Source organism: Cyrtonyx montezumae, unplaced genomic scaffold (assembly GCF_038088225.1).
Source record: "Cyrtonyx montezumae isolate F1298 unplaced genomic scaffold, pur_monq_1.0 scaffold_26, whole genome shotgun sequence".
In the NCBI taxonomy this organism is placed as follows: Eukaryota; Metazoa; Chordata; class Aves; order Galliformes; family Odontophoridae; genus Cyrtonyx; species Cyrtonyx montezumae.
The window spans coordinates 2,143,703-2,166,231 of NW_027072003.1; the positions used below are offsets into that span (position 1 = coordinate 2,143,703).

The 22,529-nt window shown below is 40.5% G+C and overlaps 1 protein-coding gene across 5 annotated transcripts; it reads left to right on the forward strand.

The window, feature by feature from the left end:
• The first annotated feature begins 460 nt into the window (after positions 1-460).
• Positions 461-19,840, forward strand: NGF (nerve growth factor). Of its 5 annotated transcripts, none has more exons than XR_010622449.1 (3): positions 657-742; positions 15,740-15,879; positions 18,230-18,328. XR_010622449.1 is itself a non-coding variant. In XM_065740326.1 (3 exons), exon 3 carries the CDS (start codon positions 18,976-18,978, stop codon positions 19,693-19,695), a length of 720 nt encoding a protein of 239 aa, XP_065596398.1. In that variant the 5' UTR covers positions 657-742; positions 15,740-15,879; positions 18,964-18,975; the 3' UTR covers positions 19,696-19,840. The 5 variants fall into 5 exon arrangements, 4 of the variants coding, with proteins under 4 accessions (XP_065596396.1, XP_065596398.1, XP_065596400.1 ...); XM_065740326.1 differs by lacking the exon at positions 18,230-18,328 and adding an exon at positions 18,964-19,840; XM_065740324.1 differs by lacking the exons at positions 15,740-15,879; positions 18,230-18,328 and adding an exon at positions 18,964-19,840 and having other exon boundaries at positions 461-742.
• Positions 19,841-22,529: the final 2,689 nt, after the last annotated feature.

Genomic DNA, 22,529 nt, shown 5'->3' on the forward strand with positions numbered 1-22,529 from the left:
TCTCTTTGCTGCTTAAGGTAAGCATGTTAACACAGAATATTATGACTGGAAGGGGTTTTACATAATCTTTTCCTCTGCCCCAAGTCAGGATCAAATATTTCTTTGCTACTTTTGAGCTGTGTTTGGCTGAGCCCTGTTAAAGAGGGCCAATAATAGGGATTTCTGCAGGCTACCCAGTGCACTGCTTCCCCAGTTAACCATTAGCTTTCCTTCAGGCTTAACTGACAGATGACATGAGTAAAGGGCTCTAGAGATTAATTTCAAAAGGGTCCATTAATTATGGAGCCCCTGGTTTCTTTAATTTGAGTGCAGGGATTATGATGCAGCGTAGAAATGCAGAAGGACCCGAAAGAAAAATCCCTTAAACAGAGTGTCAGCTCTTGATAGTAGAGCCAGGAAGTCAGAGGTTTTCCTTGGTATTATGCATGCACAGTCATACAACCAGTGCATGCTTTCAAACTTTCACTGCACATCTGTCCATCACTGCACGGGCTAGGCACCAAGCCAGCAGCAGAATTCCTACGAGTCTGTGCAGCTCCCACACGTTTACAGCACTAGGACCCTGAGGGAGCTTGATTTCTGTGAGTCAGTGCAGCTAGCTGAGCCCTGAGAGCAGTGAATGAGGCTGGAAAGGCAGAGGGAATGTGAATGGCTCTTCTGGCTTGGGAAAGTATCTGCAGTCTGGGGTGCTACAGACTACAAAACAGCTTGGACAGCCCTCCAGATTTCCGTCCCCTCTAAGGTGAGTGACTGCACAACAGCTCGTTTTTGCAAAGCGAGTTGTGTGGCATTGAACGAGTTGTGGAAGTTTGGGATCTTCAGCATCAGCCGATGTGTTTTTGCTGTGCGGTGATTTGCACGCTCGTGAAGAGGAGTGTTTTTGAAATACGGAGTGCTCCTTGCTCAAAAACCCCATTTGCTCAGAGAAGTGTTGGTCTGGTGAAGCCGAGGATCAGACCTGCTAATGCGTGTTGAATTGCATGCACGTTTGGAACGTGTTCATAGAGCGTTTGTGCTTAAATTCAAAGCTTGAAACTAATCTTTTGTAAGAACAGCTTAGCCTTAGTGAAAGGTAGGTATCCTCCTTGTTTTTATCCAGGTAAATAAAAATTTAGTTCTACTTGCATGGCACTGTGGTTCCTTCTATATGCAAATCTTTTTTGTTTTAGTTCTGAATATAAGGCTTGATTTTATTTTCCTTCTCTTTTATGGCAGTTCTATACATGACAACTTTTTTCTAGTATAAATAAATAGGAATTCTGGTATATCAGTATGAATGGCCCAGGGCAGAAGCCTTCCAGCTACAGGGACGGCTGTAGTTTACACCATCTATATCCCCTAGGATGTCCACTTGAAAAAGCTTGCTAACTGCCTGCTGCCTTGACAGAGTGAAACTGACAGTGTTTATTGATTTACACTGGGTGCTAACACTGTTTTATCTGATGCATCAGTCAGAGGCGAAAATGGGGATCCCAGCCACAGAGACGAGAAGAATTTGTGTGCTGGGAACAAAAAGTGCTTGTGCTTCAGTTGCTTTCTCCACTTTAAATTTCCCTTATATGCTCAAGGAGTTTTAAAGAAACAGGGAAAGTGAGCGTGCTTGTCAGGCTGGTTTTTCCAAGCTGCCACAACTTCAAAGTTGCATTGTAACTATAAGATAAATCATTGATGGGTGTTTTCAAGCCTTAGTGTATATGACAATAAAGCCTTTTTCATACTTTTTTTTTTTTGCTAAGCCAAAGTGAAATGCGACAGTTATCTGTGAAAAAGATAAGCAGGAGATGAACTTGCCAGTAAGTTATGTTCTTTGCACTTCTGAGATATGGAAGACAGGCTTTTGTGAAAGCCTGAAAGTGACCCTGACAACAACCATCTTGTGTTTGTCTCAAAGTCAGAAGGTTACAGTACTGCAGTGGTGGGATGAAGAACCAACCAGTAAAATGAGAAAATTATCCCTGAAAGATGTTATAGATGCACTATTTTCTAATAACTCTCAGCAAGATCTGAGGAGGAACTCATTCTGATGAATGTGTGCAGCATAATGGTCATGTCACATCTTGATGGTCCCAGCCTCTCACCCTGAAGGGATGCATCAGACTGACAAGAAATATAGCAAAGGAAGTAACTGTGGCTTTATTTTTCTCTTTTAGCAAAGCAGTGTCCATTTTTCTCAATCAGAAGCTGAAATTATCTTTTCAGATGTCTTCATTTGAATTCAGAGGAAAATCACAGTTAGCACAAAGGATCATTCTCACCCACATGCAAGTACTTATTATATAGAATGATAAGTTAGTCTACATAATGGCTGTAAAATGCTAATTCAAACATAATATTAGAAAAATACTTAATACATGTAAGGGTTAGCACTTTTAAATGCACAATGCCTTTTTCTAGTGGGATAAATGGAACAGGGTCAGAACACATTTAAAAGCTAGATCACATCCATCCATAGAATAAATGACTGCTCTGCACCTTTGGGCACAAAAATGTTCCTTTAAGTGTAAATTCCATTAATTGCTTGTCTCTACAAGATGCTTTTAGAACGAATAGAATATTGAATACACAACAATTAGTGTTAACTGAATCTAACTGGAGATGTAGAAAAATGCCTGTAACCTTAAGGAAGTAATGTAGTTGTACCATTTTCCTTTCCAAAGGAGAAACTTTGCTGTTAAAAATAAAAGTTTAAATAACTAATGCTTCATTCTGAAAGAGTTAATGTGGTAGCACCAAAAGTCAAATGATGGTATTGGTGGGCTTAGGAATGTCCTTTAAATCTCAGTCCAGTAAGAGCAGTGAAACTCAGTACCTACCGTACGGGCTACAGCAATGGTGACCTCTTCAGGCAACTGCCCTCTCACCAGAAGTAGTTTAAAGGGCTTATTCAGAAACTGATAGTGAAATGAAACATCTTTTAGATTAGCTGATATGCTTGGAGAAATGGAAGATGACATCTCTTCCCACAGGTCTTGTCTCATGGTGAAAGGTGCATGTAACAATGCTACTCCTTTTATTTCACAGTTGAAAGGCAATTCTCCCTATCTTGTATATGACTTGCACACACTCATGCAAGCCGATGTATTTAAAAGCATTTCTATGATTGAAGGATCTTCCATTCTGGGATGAGTGTCCTATGGGGTATGTGTGGCTGTACAAATCCTCTTTTTACAACTGCTGAATTAATTGCACCAAAAAATGTGGCCCAGCAAAGCAAGATCATCTCTTGGCAAAAGCAGAAAGGGTAGTACCTTTTGAAGTGATGTATGTGTGCTCTATCTGCCCAATTCCACTAACATCAAAGCTATTTATGCATTGTAGATGATGGCAGGAAAATTTCAGACTCTCAAAATAAGCCTATATTATGCCCAGATCCTGAGTATTGCTTGTGGTTCTCGCCATTATCCACATCTCAAGAGGATAAAGTAAAACAAGAAAACATACTGGCTGTAGGACAAGAGTTGGCTACAACAGTCTACAAGTCAGCATGTCTGAGTGCATTGCACACCCAAGTACACCATGCTGTACATAGTTGCTTTCATGTGTTCAGATGGATGAGAGTACTTGACTACTTACAGGCATAATGGCTGGGTGGTTATTTTCATTTGAATGATGCTTAAATTACACCATTCCTGTACAGCAGGAGGAAACACACGAAGCACTGCTCAGTATTTTGAGCTTGCATACAGCCCTAATCATGAAAATTACCATATTTGGAAGAAATTCTTTGCAGAAAGGGTGGTGATGCACTGACACAGGTTGCCCATGGAGGTGGTGGGTCACTGTCCTTGGAGGTATTCAAGAACTGTGAAGATATGGCACTGAGGGATGGGGTTGTGGGCATGGTGAGATGGGCTGACAGTCGGATTTGGTGATCTTAGAGGGCTTTTCCAACTGTAATGGTTCTAGATGTATACAGACATCAGGATGGACCTGCATACACACCTGAATGAGACTTATCTAAGCCCCAAATGAAGATATCTTCATGGTGTATATGGAAATAGCAGTGAAGTCATCCTGTCTGTTAAGCTTCTGTAGCGTTGAATTTTTGGTGTTGATGAACGATGAATGAAACACCTTTGACTCTTCCTTGCCTTGAAGGCAATGCTCATTTGATAGTAAGGACTTTTTTTTTTCTCTTTTTCTTATCTCTTGTATTTGTAGTAAAGCTTTGAGGTTTTTTACAGGTTGATAATTCACAATAGATCCAAATCAAACTTTATCAGCTTCCTCTCCTCTTGGAGCAGTTGTGTCACATGAACTTGGCTTTCACATTTCATTGTACTATCCTTCCAAAGAAAATGTTTTATGGGTATTTCATGCACGCAGAAAAATCCTGGCCTGGATGGTAGAACCCAACCTCCACTGTGCTCTCCTCTCAGTCCGACATTAGTCCCTACAATTATTTTCTGAACAGAACCCTGGCCATTTTCATAAACCATACTGCAGTAGGCAGAGAAGTTGATGTACTTCTGAAATAGTTTCTTCTGATTGTTTGATTCCAAAAAAATGCTCCCTAATTTTTTGTGCTTGACTCCAAAATGAAATTTCCTATTTCCAAAGGCTATATAACAGCATGCTAATAAAAGATCAGAGTGTACTCCCATTGAATGGTTACATATCTAAACTGTCACTGTCAGTGGAAAAAGATCCAAGCACAAAGATAGAAAAAAGAAAACAGTAGATAAGCTGCTTTCTTTCATGTCACTTTCGGCCTTTGTTTACATAACATCGACAGAAATATTATGACTGTACATGTTATGCAAATACAAAACTTCCAAGAATCAAAATAAATGAAAAAAAATAACTGTCAGGATGAACCTACTTCCTTGTCAAGGCAGATCATTTGTTTGAATCTTTTGTTTGCTCAATGTGGTTTTATTTGTCTGTGAGTGATTGTTTATTTTTCCTGTTCTTAATCAGCTCTTTTTTTTTTCACTTCTGTATTGTATGGGAACAGAGGCAGATCTTCTCGTGGTCTGGGGTATTGACTTGCTTTGCTTGTCTTCATTTTGTTATTGATACAACCATATTCAATCTGGGCTATTAAAAAAATAAAAAATAAAAACCCTTTGGAAAATTTTGTAATGGAAATTAACCAGGTACCTCGTTGCTGTATCTTACTTTGATTATGACATGTTTAACAGCTCTATCTCAAAGAATATCTGTTTTTTCCATTTTGAAATATATCTTTTACTTCTGGAAGCCTTTATGGCCTGGGTGACTCAAGTGTTAAACGCTGCTTGTTCACAGAGACACTTCTTTGCCCTGCAGTGAACAACGCAGCCTGCGTTTCTGAAATGCATCATTTCCTGCCCATTATTTCCTGATCCTTTCAGGGTACCCTGTGCAGCAGCCCCAGCTCTGCAAGGTGTTCATGCTCGTGCTTTACGACAGCCATATGAACAGCTCAGTTGGACAATTTCAAGATAAACTCACGTTTCTGATGACTGCAGCTGATCAGTTCAGCTCTGCTGGAATGCTTACTTGCCATGGTCATTATGATTATATTATGGCCTTTAGGAAGGGTCACAGGGGCATGGCATCTGCAGAAGGTCAGTGGGCAAGAGTTAACTGCAAACTGCTTTTTCACTGCAGCTATCAATTTCTTTTCATTATCCGTTGCTTTCACCCAAATGCTGTTCTTAGGAGGGCTGAACATGAAGATAGACAGAGAAAATATTTCTGGTTTACGTTACCTAGTGCAGAAAAGCAGATTGAAAAATTAGCATTATAAATGGAGCAAAACTTTGTGGGTATTTAATAGTTTGTAAAAGGCCCCGTGGGAATTTGGAGTGAGAATTTATATTGCTTTCTACATTCCCAAAACTCATGTGGGGGAGCTCCATATTGCTTGGAGAATTAATATGGTATGGACTTAAGACACACAGCCCGGGATACACTTCTGAAGTCTGGAGAAGAGCTCTGACAAAACCCTTTACTCTTTTTTTATTATTTTTTTCTTTGTTTCTTTGAGCTTTATTACACTTTTCTCCCAGCAATGCCATCATTCAACAACCTATAAAAGCCAAATAAGAAGTCCTCCATTTCTGGTGTTTATATTGGGTGAAGCCTTGTTGGCATTAGATGAATTCATCACCTATGCCAGCGGAAAATAATAAAAGTTATTGTTTACTTTGTAATATCTTATCTAAGGCTCTCACACCTCATTTGCACAGTCTGTGCTATGTAATAGAGCTGGGTGAAAAAGATGTTTAATTCCAGGTGTATGATTTGCAGCCAGATGTGTGTTGTAACTTTTATCATTGTGATTGCTAATTAAAGAAGAATACTGCATCATATCGTGTAGGTTACAGAGTGGTTATGAATACATTCTCTGTGACATGGTGTTAAGGTGTTATTTGTGCTTGGAATTTCCGATATTACAAATGGGATGCAATAGCTTCACATGACAAATATCCAATATTTTACGTCAATGCAAGCAAGCAGTAAAATTGTGAAGCCATGTGAGTGCAAGAAAAAAGATGACTCATTTACAGATGTGCTGATGATAAATTCTTCATCACTGCACATAACCTGGGGCATCAGGAACTAGACTAATATTCAGATAACCACTGTTTTTCCAAGTGGACGAACTCTTGCCAAAAATTGACAGAAACTTTCTTCAGCTCCTGTTTGAAACGCTTTCTGCTAGATATAAAGAAACAAAACCCACAGAAATAACCTTCTGGGATTGATTCCTCTAGAAAGCAACATCTGAACTTAACTCACTTAACTCCAAAATATCCCATTTCCCTTCCAGGTGGGATTTTTGCTGCTAGTAGTAATATCTGCAGGAGTTGCAGTAGGTTGATATTACCTTTTAAAAGCTTCTAAGAATTTGCTTCCTTATGAAAGTCTAAATCATGGAGTCTCTGCAGCCTATGTGTCCCAGAAACAAGGCAGCATTGGAGCACTGTTCAGAAAGAAGAATGTGAAAGAGCAAGTGCTGTGATCCAGTCCCTTCATCTGTACACTGCAGTGTAACACAATGTAAGCTTGTAGAAGGGGTAATAAATTTCCAGTTTGAGGGGCCACTAGTGGAAATCTTCAAATTGTTTTCCAAACAAAATACAAATTGTTCAGGAATGTATTAACTGCATAATTGAGAGAAAAAAAAATCCCCACTTTCCATTTTATCAAAAATTCAGGGTTGATATTTTGAAACAGTTGATTGAACTCAGTCACTAGGTCTAGATTACAGTCTAGCATTTCCTTCTGCGTAGGCTGATCCATAGGGAATGCCATTCATTCCAACACTGAACTAGAGCAGGATGACTCAGATGATTAATCAGCTTTACTTTTTCTTATTAAGAAGCAAATAGTTGACTTCCCCAGCTGCTAAAGTGATGATTGTCAAGTTCATGTTATAACACACATAATTTTGGTCGCTCTTGACTCATGTTCTAAGAGAAGGAAAGTAAACTTGTAACCTATGATCTGTTATACAACTACAGGACTAATGAACACAAATAGCAGTACTGCTGCCTGTGTTTGATGTATAGTCCTTGTCATCTGGGGCCTTTCTTGTTGCTTTCTGATCAATATTTGTCCCTAATTTGCAGTCAACCTTAAGCTTGTGGTTTATGGGTTCTGAGAGTGGTGATGTATTAATTGCTAGACAAGCAGCCACTGAAAATGGTATTTTGCCAAATCACTTCCTAAGCTAGAAAAGAGAACAGACTCTACAGATGAACCACATCTCTAATCTTCAATTCAAACATTTGCTGAATTTATGATGTTAACAATTCAGATAAGAAAATATTCTACTTGTAAAAATCATCATAATTAACCATAGAGCTTTTTTTTTTCTTTCACTAATAGGTAAGCCACAAGAGAAATAGAGCCAGTGTGCAGTCTGTGATCACCATCACAAAACGGACCTAATCAACCAAGTTTAAACAAAATTTCAATTAAGGGCACGATGATTCTAAGACAAATCACTCTCCCTGCTCCCTAAGTAGGTCTCTCCACATGGAAAGGCTGCCAGCTATGGGGAACAGTTTAGAAAGTTAATGACATTAAGAATGGGATTCATTGGCGATTGTAATTCTAACTTTACTAAGCATTGCCAGAGGCATGACATGAAGAAACAAGTACTATTTCAAGCAGACTGCAAAGCCAAAGGACAGATTAGCATCTGTTGGAATCGGCTACAGTTGAGATTCTTATTTATCCTTGAATGTCACAATACTTCAGAATGCCTAAAATGATTATTTTTCAATTATTTTCACACATCTCTGAATTCAGTTCCTAAATTTAAAATAACCTTTCCCTACATTTCCACTATATGCTTTCAAATAAGTGGGTGTGAGGTAACTCAGAAGTCAGGAGAAGAGGCTGTTCTTTCAAATTACTCATTGTCAAACTTTTATGTCAAAGAGGAGCAGGGAGCAGTTCTGTTGCTGTAGCTAGTATAGTCAGTACTAGCCTCCAAGCTGTTGATTTTCACATTTAGGCTATGTTGCTGTGGTCTTTGTTTCTGCCTTATCCCTCTCTATCCTTACTAATAAGATTAAGCCTTTGTCCACATTCTTCTAATTAAAATGCCATAATTCTGGGAAGAGATTTCAGGCCTACTTTTAGCATAATAATCAGGTATTATCAGTACATCTTGAGTTCAAGTTACCATTTTTTAATATGAAAGTTTGCACAAAGCTAGCACTTCGCATGCAGGCCAGAGAATATACTCCTTACAAGCATTATGTTATGAGTAACTCATTATCCACAGCAATTAGAATAGTAGGCTTCATTTTATAATAGAGGCATCAACAACATTCACATACAATAGCTTAGCTGCAGCGCTGGCTCAAGCTGATGAGTTTGCTCTGGAGTTGTCATCCAATAGTTTGAGAAACCAAAGGTTCTCCACGTCATGCATGAAGCAGATCTGCTTTTATCTGCAATGTTTTTGAGTCCTGAGTTTCCAGCTGTGTTGCATGTACCAGCTGTAGCCTTTAAATGTTATTTACAAGTTATTATTTCTGTAGCTTCTCATTCCCATAACAAGTTACTGTTCCAGGATTTACAAAAGTGCCTCTTCCCACTTCATCCCTTTCCTCTATATGTTGCTTTTTTAAACTATGTGAAGCAGTGCTAAAAAAGATGTATTTGTTTAGTCAGCTTCTTGAAGCTGTTTTGAAGAATGTACGGTGAGGGCATTTTTTGCAGCAGTTGGGTCATCCCAGTTCCAAGCATTTGCACATTCAATCTATTCATTTTTTCACATTATGAAACCAGAAAACCTAATATACCTAATGTAATAAAAGACCATGGGGGCAATAATGTACTGGTAAACATAGCAGCAGTAATCTTCTAATCCTGGCCTGTTCTTATTAGAATTTGAAACTCTGCATAACAGGAAGGGCAATGAGTTAAGTGTGAACAATACAACATCAGTGGTTAGCATGACCTTGCAATTTAGGCATTAAGATTTATTCAGACCTAGAACAATGCCAAAGAGTTCTAGAGAAAAAAAAAAAAGCTGTAGAAGCATGCAAGAGCATAACAAAAAGGAAATAGATGCATCTTCCCCCCTAGCAAAACCTGAATTCAGTAACCAGATGATGCTAGAATACTGAAAATAAAACACCTAACATTCATTCAGCAAGGGTAAGTGGTGGGTCCTGCACCTGAGTCATAACAATCACTGCAGCAATGCAGGCTCAGGGAAGAGTGACTGGAAGTTGCCCAGTGGATGTCCCTTGTTGGGACCAGGGATTCTGGTCAGCACCTGGCTGAATGTGAGCCAGCAGTGTGGCCAGGTGAACAAGGCCAGTGCCATCATGGCTTGCATCAGAAAGTGCGGCCAGCTAGGGAAATGCTTGTCCCCTTGTATGCAGACACATAGCAAATATCGTGTTCAGCTTTAGGTCCCTCTCTGCATGGAGGATAGTAAGTTGCTCAAGCGTTTGCTGTGAAGAGCAAGAAAACTGGTGAAGAGATGAGAAAACAAGACTTCTGAGAAGTGACAGAGGGAATTGGAGTTGTTTAGTCTTGAGGAGATTGAGAGGAGACCTTCAAAGCCAGAAGTGTTTCCTGCACCCAAATTAGCTGTTTGATTAGGACACTGTTTTGAAGGTATGGGGGAAAATGGGTCACAGAACCGTGACAATGGGAGAAGTGGATGGAGTACAAGATCATTACAATCCTCAGAAAAAGCTAAGGCTTTGCAAAGAGAAGATATGCAAAATACCTGCCCAGATCTTTGCATGTCATCCCATATAAAGCTGCATATGCCTCACGGGTCACCATTGCTTACATCTGCTATTCATTCACTGTCAGTGTACCTCTCAAATTTACAAGATGTCAAAGAATAGAGAAGTCAAACCACTAATGAGCAACAAACCAATTACTTATTTTTAATGCATTTTTAATTTTTAAAATTCATTTTAAAGTCATTTTAAGTGTTATTCCTGTAATTTATGTGTATTTTTAAGAAAATGAGTCAAATACAGGTAAAATAAGGTAGGTGTAGACTGAGTGTGACTGTGCTGGGGACTGTACCAACTGCAACAGAAGTAAGAAAGTCAATTTTTAAAGCTTAATTGAGTTTTCTTGTCACAATTTCCACAGGTAAAGTAAATCATGAGAGAAAGTATTCAACCATTAGGAGGTGTCCATAGGTCTCATGAAGGTAAAGGAGCTGATTTAGAAATAGCAGTGACTATCTTAAAGTTTTTAAAAAAGAAAAACTAAAGGAGCATAGCTAGCTGTTAGGGAAAGAAACTGCTCAGTAAGGATACTGCATTGTTCTTCAGATTCTTCACCTACAAAAGAGATTACTACAGATAGACCATAAGCTCGTGGCTGGTTTGATTAAGTGATTTATTGATCGCTTAATTGATCTATTCAATGGCTTGACATTTTTTCAATAGAAGATGCTAAATAGCATGTCTTCAGTTTCGTTACTGATTATTTCCCCACTATCTCAGAAATTTCTGAATGAACACATGAACATCCCCATTTTGTAAGGTGAGTGTTTTATTTTGCAATCTTTTATCTTCAAGTTGTTTTTTAATGGAAAAAAAAATCCAGTATATCATTGTGAGCTGCTCTGGCCATAAAATCTCTGTGAAGTGCAAGCAGCTCAGCAGAGGTACAACATACATTTGAAGTTTCTCTCAACTTCAGCCTTCTTTGCTGCCTCCTTCCTTTATTCTGACTTGCCAAACGCAGACAGAATTCAACTTCCCTTTGGTATTTTCAGAATTCCCACCAAAATATCTTTGATGCTCTTAATCAGTATAAATGTATTGGGAGATAAGATGAAATTCCTTTTTGAGGTAAAGAATGAACGGAACGGGACATTCTGAAACACACACATCTATCAATTATTAAAAGTCATGAAGATCATTATTGTCATTTCTGGATGTTGTTTGTGCTTACACAATGTTCTTTAATGTTTCCTAATGTTCCAAGGATCATCTAGAGAAACATGACAGGATATGGAATCTATCTTTGATCATTTCAGCATGACATATCAGCTTATTTTATTTTCCTCATTTTTGGAGTCGCTACACTTTATGCATTACACTGCAAGATGTGTTCTATATCTAAACATCTCATTTGATTCAAATTTGTTTGCATAGTGGTAGAAAAATGAAGAAAAATTTTAAAAAAATATGAACTTGAATATACATATATATTATTAAAGATGTTAGTATTACTTTTAGAATTCATCTGGTTCTTATTAACAAAGGTTTGGACAAGAATCAGGATTTACATTCCCTTCTGAATAGCTGGAATAAGATCATTAGTTGGAAAAGCTTACTGGCCCTTAAAGACGTATTTTTCTGCCTTAACTACTTTTGGCTGTAAGATGGGATACTAACATTGCAGTCTGATTACAGTTGTACTTTCTCTTTCCAGATGAATTCCAGTTTGATATTGGCAGTTTCAAAAAAATTAAAAAAAAGTCTGAAATTCCAGTTCTTTCATGTGGTATAGCACATCTTTTAGTTCTCTGGACTTCATTTCGGGTCATTTCATACTGGAAACCAGAATTACCAAGGTACGCACCTGGCAGAACAAGCTCAAGAACCATTTGGAAATGGTGTAGAGAGAGAAAAGGACAAGGTAGGATGGAGGCATCTGTTTCCACAGATCTCAGATGTAGCCATCTCCTGCAGGTGAGATGGATTGATCCCATTCATGTTGACAGTAGTTTCCCTGTCAGTGCCTGAGATCTCCAGTCAGCTTGGTGCCAGTGAATTAGGATTTATTGATTTAAATCTGCTGCCCGATAAAATACGCGTACAGTTTGTAGTCAACACTGAAAGTATCAAACATATCAATCCTTAATTTTAGGGCTTGCTCTAAAAGATCATAATATGTAGATTACATACAGCTGTAGTACGGTCAGGTAACATTTTTCTAGCCAGCATTTTTCTCTCTAGTTAACTTCATTTTACCAGTTTTATTCCATTGACTTCAGGATAATCAGATTCACATGATCCTTCTAAAGTTGGTTTCTGTTATTTATTTTCAGAGAGTTTTATCTCAAGTGACCATTAAATCATTTTTCCCTCACTGCACTAAAGGGATTTTTATCCAGAGATCTGATATCTTTTATTTGCTGAATATCAGTTTGTTATCTTATATATGATATAATTTTCTGTCGAAGCAGCTTTGTGCATGTTTCTCACTGTACAAACAGCCAGCCTGCCACAAAAAGAGCTGCATCCTATTGCAAGTGGAGCTCTGTGTGTCCTGTGCAAGAATCATCTTGTTGTTGTGCTCTTCTGTCAAGAGTCTCCAATGTCTACTGCAAGAATCAGGCACCTGTTGCTGCAGACTGGATTTCTCCTATTGGGTCTCTTCGTTTGGAGTGAATGGCTTTTCAAAGAAGCTAGAAAGTTGATGAGCAATAGAGTTGATTTGTTTTCTGAGGCCAAAGCATGTACAGAAATCAAAAGGAACTGTGCTCCTTTTGTTCCATTGCTGATGGCTGAGTTTCAGGACAAGTGGAACTTGGGTTTTAGGAGCCCTTAGTGGTGCTGTGAAATCATCCCTTGAAGTGAGGCCCAGGCAGACAGGCACAGGGAAGATGTCATCTGAAGGCTGCTTCTTTGCAGAGGCATTAGCAATTACGATATTTGGTTACCAGTTCAGGCATATACATGTGACAAATTAGGTGCTTGCAAATAAGTCATTCCAGTTACATATGGCCCAAGAAGAATAAAATGAAGCTTAAATATAAATGTTTTCCAAATTCTGATAGGCTTCCAGTTTGGTGAATCCTCACCCTGCAGATCATGGTTCATAATACCTTTTTCTTTAACTGTCCAAGGACCAAAGCATGATGGACTATCAAGCAGCCTTGTTATTATCATTGCCTAGACTGAGGTTGTTGTCCACCCTGTGATAATGATGACTCATGGTGACACGATTCATGGTCATTGCTGTGGGGCAGCATTTTTCTCCATCTACTGGAAATACTCAAAGGAGCATTTCAGTACTGGAGGCCTTTAGAACAAAAGGAAGTGCATGAGACACAGGTAATTTCCAACTGGCTCTTCAGCATACATAAACCTCTTATTTACAGGATGAGTCACTGTGAGACGTAATAGAGGAATTAAATCTTGAATTCATTAAGAATTTCCATTTTCTTGCTCATCAGCTCAGTGATGAGCTCAGTGATGAACTTCACTAAGGAGTAGGAATTAAGTGAGTGTTGTGGGGGTTTTTTTGTTATTGTTTTGTTTTTTACTTTCCAAAAGTTTGTAACCTTGAATGCACGTAAATTCTCAAGCAAGACTTTAGTAGGACTATTCATCTCTGGGATTTGTAGGTACAAAGCAATAGCATATAGATGCTGTCTTCAGCATCATTTGAATAACACTGCACGATTTACTGGATTCTGCCACAGCTGGCAATCCGGGAAGAAGACAGCAAAAGAGCTTAAAAAAATACAACCTACTGAAAATAAACTCTTTTGTGGTTAAATAACCAGCCAGTTGGAACTGAAGCAGTGTTTTCTTAGGGTGGCAGAACAGTAAGAAAAGCTGTTAGATTATTTTTGGCAGTGGCCGCTATTTTAGCTCTATCATTACTAAACTGACAGAGTACATTGAAAGGGTTATTGCTTTATTAGTACACTCTTGCAAAAAACATAGCATGCAGAAGTGCTACACAAAGTAATACAGGGAGCACATAACATGAGCTTGGAAGATTTCAGATTTATGAAAATTAAGTTGTTGTATTTGGATTTTGGCAGCAGAGCCAAACACAGTAACCACACAAAATGGCAGCCAGATCTCTGGTGGACGAAAACGTTGCAGGAGTAAAATGAATTCAACTTAAAAAAAAACAACGAACTGAACATTACTTTGTACATTGGTGTTAGGAGCATGTGCTCCATAGCAGCTGTACTTTGATTTCCATACTGAGTCTAGCAGGATACTTTGCAATATAAGTACCTTATACAACTCTTCTTTATCTGATAAAATGGGACAGATCAATTACCTAAATATTTGAGATAAATTTACAATCAGAAACGTTCTCTGCTGAGAAGATATCTAAATACTAGATTCAACTGATCAGGAAAATAATGGTTTTCCTTTGATTTGGGTCCACACGATCATTTGCAGTGTTACAATTAAGACCAGAGTTATTTTTTGCATTGATAGTAGCCAGTGGACAAGCTCTTAAGTCTGTGCCTTCATGTGCCTGCAATTTTTTTACCCTCAAGTTCTTTTAAATATCAGCAACAATCAGATAGCTCTTTGCTAACAAACACGCATCTCATCATCCTCTTTTTGAGTACCCACTGAATTCAGGTTATGATGTGAAAGAGCATGCACGAATGAAAGATTTTAGGCATCATCTCTTCACCAAAACAATACTAATTCCAAACAATCAGCAGAGTCCCATCACTACTACGGGATAATGTGTGATGCTTCATCTGCATTCTTTGTTTTTTCCATTAACTATCCTGTAGGTACTATAAGTGCCTGTGTGGTCCTGGGTGATCTACTTTAGGTGGCTCTACTTAAGCAGGTGGGTTGGATCAGATGCAGGGAAGGTTTAGATTGGATGTCCCAGGGAAGTTCTTTACAGAGAGAGCAGTGAGGTGCTGGAACAGGCTGCCCAGAGAGGCTCCGTCCCTGAAGGTGCTCAGGACCAGGTTGGATGGGCCCTGGGCAGCCTGGGCTAGTGCCAGATCTGGAGGTTGGTGGCCTTGCCTGTGGCAGGGGGTTGGAACTCAATGATCCTTGGGGTCCCTTCCAACCCAAGCCATCTCTATGAGATGGCCTCTGGAGGTGCCTTCCAATCTAAACCATTGTGTGGTTTTGTCTCTGGTTTTAAGTTAGTATGACAACTTGCGGTGTCACTACTTGTAACCAGATTTGCCTTCCAGATCAAGAAGATGGGAGTTCTGCATCCTTGTTTGTATCTATTGTGCAAACTAAGCTCAGGTGATGACATCAGCAAGTACTGCTTCGTTATGCTGCGCTTCTGCTTACAGTGAGCCTGGAAGATGCCTGAGAGGGATTGGGAACAGTGGATAATTAACTAGGGTCTTGTAAAGGGGCTGAGTAAGGTACCTTGTCTTACAAGCATGCTGCTTGTGAAAGCCAAGATCTGTACTATAGACAATTACTACACTGTAACAGTGGAAAAGGCACAGCTCAAAGTCAAGAGAATGGATTTGTCCCTATACTCCTGCTATCAAGTGGGGAAGGGTACTGATAACATTTATTTGCTGGCTATTTACTGAAACAAATACTTCTAATTCTAGTTGAACACTGAGTAAGCAACTCCCAGACTCAGCTACGCAGCCAAACTGGCCCGATGGCATGCTGCAGCCAACCCCAGCTCAACATCTGGATGAAATAAAGACCCTTCTCAGGAGCAGCTTTTTGTGCAGTATACTCAGAGGTAAGCACAGCACATACAGAGCAGACTGAAATCTTGAATTACCAGTATCACACAGCAGTCCAAATATCTATACCAGAGGAAGCATTTGTGTGAAAATAGGTAGCAGGACAACTGATGAGCAAATGAGGGAAGAGTTGTCATCCTGAAATTAAAGAGAAATTGATCTGTCTTCTGAAAAGTGAAGATAGGGGCAGTTTGCATTTAATACTCTTATTTTTGGAAATGCTTAGTTCTCTGACATGTTAACAAGTTGCCTCACTGAGATCTGCTGTTGTTTGGCTAATAGAGGAGTTCCCACGTACCCTCTCTTCTCTTATTCTGCCTCCAGATATACCTTCTGTGGAAAACAATTTCTATAGTGAGAGATAATTCCCTTAGAAGTCAGAGGGCTCATTAAATATCCTCTGGTTTTGTACAGTTCTTGCATTTTTGGTATTGGAAGGCTCGTGGTCACAGTTGTGGCCCATGTTACAAAAGCTGAAACTGCATCTCCATGGAAGCTCAGGTGTCTGCACTCAGTGGGAACTATGAACGCTTTACAAAAAGCACCATGAAAGAGTCTGGTTGCTAAACATATAGCAAATTTAGAAACAACCCCTAAAACAGCTTGTAAAATGTCTTTACATCAGCAAAAGTCACAATCCTGACAGTCCTAGGGCATGCATGTTCCTTAAATGTTAATTTTTTTGCTTGCATTGTCACTGAGGCTAATTCACTTTTCAAATCTGGTTTTTTATTTTTAATCATTTTCTACTCATTTAATAACTGATTAAATGATTCAATTCTGAATCTTCAGGAAAATACTACACATCCCAAATACATTTGCTTTTGGGCCACGGTCCCATAGAATGCTTTGCCAGAAGGGCAGGAAATACAAAGAAAGATTTAAAATATGCAACCTAAGAAGCTCAGAGAAGAAAGATATGGCAGAAAATCAGAAAAGAGCCCTTTGCTGGCATTGCTATGCCTCATTTTCTGTAGAAGGGAATAATAAAAACGGGTATTATGTATAAACACGATAGGTTGAGGCTGTTCTGGTATGTCTAAATTGTGCCTGGAGTTTGCTCTGCAAACCTTTTCCATTAACATTTCTGTTGGAAAAGCTAACTTCTTAGAGATGCAGTGACCCATCTGATTTTAATTTGGTCGTTGAACAAGGGGTTACTCTTTGAATTGTGCACTGCCAAGCTGTCGAGCTACACCTCGTTCTACTTCCTTCTACAGACGACGACGGCTGCTCAAGTATGAGCAGCATGTGGGCAAGCAGCAACCCTCAGCACTGCTTTAAGTGAATTAAAGAGGCTGGAACAGTAAGGATTATCCTTGTGAGAGACATTTGACTCCTTACCATCTTATCATCCCCAGTTCTTCCAGTCCAAATGCTGTGAGCATCTCTTTCCTTTTGTCCCCACGGTGCAGGGACTGTAGCATCTCTGCAGTCTATTTGGTGTGTCCTGCTGATTTCTTAAATGCGTGCCCAGCCCAGCACAAACACAGCTGTTCATTTCATTTCAGCTTGTTTGAGATAAGAGGTATCCATACAGGACCCTATGGAACATGTCAGGGTTCTTCGTTTTCTACAAGACTATGTCCTAGCAAAGGCAAAGCTTTAAGTGCTGCTTTGAATTCTAGTTTGAGAAAGCTGAGCAGGAAGGAGTGAACTTCAACAGTCATTGACCCAAACCCAGGAAAACATTAGGACGTGCTGGGAAATCACAGTGGAATTGCAGAGCCCGATTCCTCATTTTGAAAAACCCTGTTTGTCCAGTCGGTGTGAGGCTGCCTGCCTGCTGGCTGGACACTGCAGTTGAGAGCCAGCTGAGGCATGTCAGGAAAAACAAAGCACCAAGACAGGGGAGGAGCCTGTATTGATAGGGTTTGTTTTTTTTCCTGTTTATATCCTGCCTGTACTTATTAGTTCTTCACAGAGGAATACAGTGTCAGCACTTGACTGCAGCTTCAGATCATTTTTTTAGTGCCTCTGCTGCTGATTTGTTCCCTAACATATGGCTGATTTAGTCAGCACATGGTAGTTACCTAATAAAGAATTACTGCTGCTGGTGTTCCAGCATAATATTGTTCTTAGAGATATTTTAGATATTTGTCCCACAGTTTTCCACACCCAAACAGATGTGCACATTCCCCAGACTAAAGGACCTCACTTTGGATCTGCTGTACAGGGACATCTGTGCAACTTCTTGCTCATGGCACTCCAAGAAAAGGACAGTGTTTTCCTCTGTGCCCAATACTGTGACCATGATGGTTTTCGCTATGCTGTACCTAAGATACCAACCAGAAATAGTCTATCACCCATGGTGCTCCTATGTAATACCCATATTTGTCCTAATAGGCAGCCTGAACTTGGACAAATCCCATCTGCCCTTGTGACATGTGATGTCTGAGCTCTTCTGGGAAGGAGCGTGGGCTTTATCTGCCCCAAATCAGCAATGTGGTGCGTCCCGAAAGGGCAGATGGGATAGATGGAGGCTGCTGGAGGCTGCTGAGCCAGCCAGAGTGCTGGGGCCTGTCCACATGGCAGGTAAGTGTGGCTGGGAGTGTGTGCTAATGGCCGGATTCACTGGGGTTCCCCCACTTCCACAAATACCAGCTTGGCGGTCCCCACCCTCACCCAGAGGACATCCATGCAGACGAATGAACTAAACGGACAGCTATTTTAGCCAAGATCCTATTTCTACACTTGCTCCTCTGCAGGGTATTTGCAGCCAAAAGACCAGTCCTGGCCGAAAAGGTTATTGCAAAAATCACCAGAGATTTTACTCCTGGGAACATGCTGTCGCCATATGGTCTCCACATTAATAATACCAAACAAGTGCTTCATAGTGTTCTAATAACAAATACCAGAGGAATTAATAATAATCTAGCTATTATTTTCTAATGTTCTCACTTTATGAACAACTTTTATACTGTCTGAACGAGCTCTTCTGGAAGATCAACATCTGGTACCCACATGAGAACCTGATGAAATCTGTATGGTCCTGGGTATCTTACACATTTATTGCCAGCAACACCATCTGTTTCTGCCAGCATGGCTTACAGTAATGCTACATTTTTCTTTTGTTCTAGGTGCATAGCGTAATGTCCATGCTGTACTACACTCTGATTATAGCTTTTTTGATCGGCACACAGGCAGCTCCAAAGTCAGAGGACAATGTTCCGCTGGAGTATCCTGCAGAACACTCCTTACCCAGTACACAACAGAGTAAAGGACAGCACATTTCCAAGGCAGCCCCACAGACAACCCACAGCCGCTTTGCTTGGATGGCAGAGGGAACAGAAGATTTAAATATCGCTATGGACCAAAACTTCTTTAAGAAGAAGCGTTTCCGGTCTTCTCGGGTCCTGTTCAGCACGCAGCCACCTCCAGTGTCAAAGAAAGGACAGAGTGCAGGATTTCTCAGCAGTGCAGTCTCTCTCAACAGGACTGCCAGGACCAAGAGGACTGCACATCCTGTACTGCACCGGGGAGAGTTCTCAGTGTGTGACAGTGTCAGCATGTGGGTTGGGGACAAAACCACAGCCACTGACATCAAAGGCAAAGAGGTGACCGTGTTGGGAGAGGTCAACATCAACAACAATGTTTTTAAGCAGTACTTTTTTGAGACCAAGTGCAGGGACCCCAGGCCAGTCTCCAGCGGGTGCCGAGGGATCGATGCAAAGCACTGGAACTCTTACTGCACCACCACACACACCTTCGTCAAAGCACTGACCATGGAGGGCAAGCAAGCAGCCTGGAGATTCATCCGGATTGACACAGCCTGTGTGTGTGTGCTCAGCAGGAAGTCAGGGCGACCCTGAGACAGAGCTGAACCCCACAACGACATCCTCCTGTCCCCCTACCTCAGCCTGTAAATTATTTTAAGTTAAAAAAGGGACTGCATGGTGTATTTATAGTTTATACAATACAAAAAGAACCTCGTTATTTATTAAACTCTTTTGGAAACCTTTTGTGTTTTGCAGTTTATTTGACCAGCAGGACTCTTCAAAAGGGGTTCACCTTTGTCGCAGTGCAGCCCTACAGCTCTGAGCTGCTCACAGGTCTGCTTGACAATCTTTGTTCACCATCCTGCAGAAGTACAGCCCTTCTGCAGTCTTTACACGTGTCCCCCTCTTCCACAACAAACCATTTTCCATCCTGTAACCTGTCAGCTTACTGTGACTTGTAGGTTTATTCTAAGCTGAAATGTTTTGGCCAAGAAACTGGAGGAAGTCTTTTCAAAAATTGCCTCTCGTTCTACTAATTATCCATAAAGATATTACTCTTATTAATTATATCAGTATATTCCAGGTAGAAAACACAACTTCTTCATGATGAGAGATAAATTTCTAAGCGTGATTCATAGTGCAGTTGTTAGAAATTGTCAAAATATTCTCACTGCAATGATCCATTCTGAATTATTCTCGAATATTTGCACACAAGCAGAGTCTGGATAGATATAATTTTTTAATTAAAGTGCTGTTCTACAGCTCATTGCTTATGAGCTTATATTGGAGTGATGGGGTTGTAAATGTAAACATAAACATGTAAGTCAAAAAATCTTCATGTAGTCGATTAATTAAACAGTACAAATGATCTCAAGGTGGTATTTTGGCAATGAGGCATTGACATAGGAGCAAATCTTTCTGTGCATGATAGAAAAAGGATTTAAAAATGCAAGTCCATGTTTGAGCAAGGAGCCCCAAAACAACCCTGTGCTCATCATTTCTATGCATTGGAGAATGGTTTCTGGAAGTAGTAGGGAAGCCTGGGGTCCGTGCTGGGTGTTGTGGTCATTACACATTGGATAAGGCTGTATTTTCTCTCTCACTGTTTCCTTTGGAATAACAATTGCTGTTCATTGTAGAAACTGTTTCAAAACAAACACCATTAGGGTTTTTAGCTTTGTTTCTTCCAAATCCTAGAGGGCACGCTTTACTCACACGCTGTTCTTTCCATGATGGAAAAAAGCAGCCCTAACGTTTCCTTCCCCAACCTCAACAGCAAAGGACAGCACATCTCCAGAGAAAATGTATTGCTGTAAAATAGCGTCAGTGTGATATATAAGGTGACGGTACAGAGACCAGTCCAGATAACCACTGGTACACCACTTTTCAGCCTCCTCTAGGAAGTGATTATGGTGTGGGACAGCAATATTCCAGTAAGAATGTTTTGTCCTCTCCAGAACAGCATTTCTGCAATATTTGCATGAATAACCAGTTATCTGAAAGGTCAAGGAGCGGGCAGGATCCTGACTGTCCTAAGTCCTCCAAATAATGACCTCCTGTTCTGTAGCGGGGGAGGCAATGAAAACTATGAAATACTTAGAGTGTGATCACATAGGCTCTGACACAGTACCAGACACAGTAAGCATGGCAGCCACCTGCCAGTCAGCACAGGAGAGATGGAAGAAAACCCAATGAAAAACGCAGTATCTTGGAGCAGAGAAAAAAAGTAGAATTGGAGCAGAGCCAGGTCTGTGTACTTCTGTGTCCTTAAAGCAACGGACAAAGATCATAAATCTGATCTCTGAGTGTCAGCGTGACCAGGGAAAACTGAAGCCCTGAAACTGACTTTTTGTTTAAAAGCAATCTTTGGAGCTAATGTTCATTCTGCAGCCAGCTGACTCACAGTTCCTGTGCTACACCTTCAAGCACGTTCCTGCCATTCAGCCTCCAGAATCCTGAGGTCACCCGAGGGACTGAGGTAGGTGAGGGGTATCATGGTGCAGATGTGTGCCCATCTTGATGATCTTTTTGAGCAGCTGACCAGGCTGTGAGAAGAATTAGCCAGGCTGAGGTGAATTCAGCAGTATGAGAGACTGATTGATGCTAGTGGCTTGGATCAGAAGGGATGATCACATTAAAAGGTGCAACTGAGGACCCAAATCACTGCTGATGCTGATAAAAAAAAAGGCAAAGGGTAATTGGAGGCTCTTTGCTGAGAGGCACTGAGGCACTCGCCTGGATAACCTCTCTAGAGAAGTTTTCTGCCTGCCAGAGGCCCATGACCAGAACATCAAGAAGAGGTATAATAAAGCCAAACCACTACTATCCCCTCTTGGCCTTTCATGCTGGGTCACACAAAGCTGTGACCAGGAAATTAAAATATCAAAAAAGATGTGAAGCCCCTTGGGAAGATGTTGAAGGGATTGGGAGCGCAGGTAGTGTTCTTCTCAGTCCTCCCAGTTGGAGACTGGGATCTGGGCAGAAGGAAGGATCAGCTGAATGACTGGCTGTGTGGGTGATGGCATGCCAAGGGCTGTAGGTTCTATGATCCAAGACATATCTTCATAAACCAGGAATGCTGGCCTGGGATGGGACACAACTGACTAGGTGGGACAAGAATATGCTAGGTAAGTTGGGCTCATCACCAGGGCTAGCTGGGCTCATCACCAGGGCTTTAAAACAGAGAGGCTGGGGAAGGGGGTGAGTGACAGAGAAGAGCCCTGGAACGCTGTCACTTCAGGAAGCAGCAAGGGAAAATAGCAGATTTGTTCTGGAAATCTGTGGGAGAGCTCCTCTAGGACAGTAATGCATCCAAAAGTCAAGCTGAAGTGCCTCTATAATGCACACAGCATGTGAAATAAGCAAGAGAAGTTAGAAACCATGGTGCACTTGGAAAACTGTGATCTTATTGCTGTCACAGAAACATG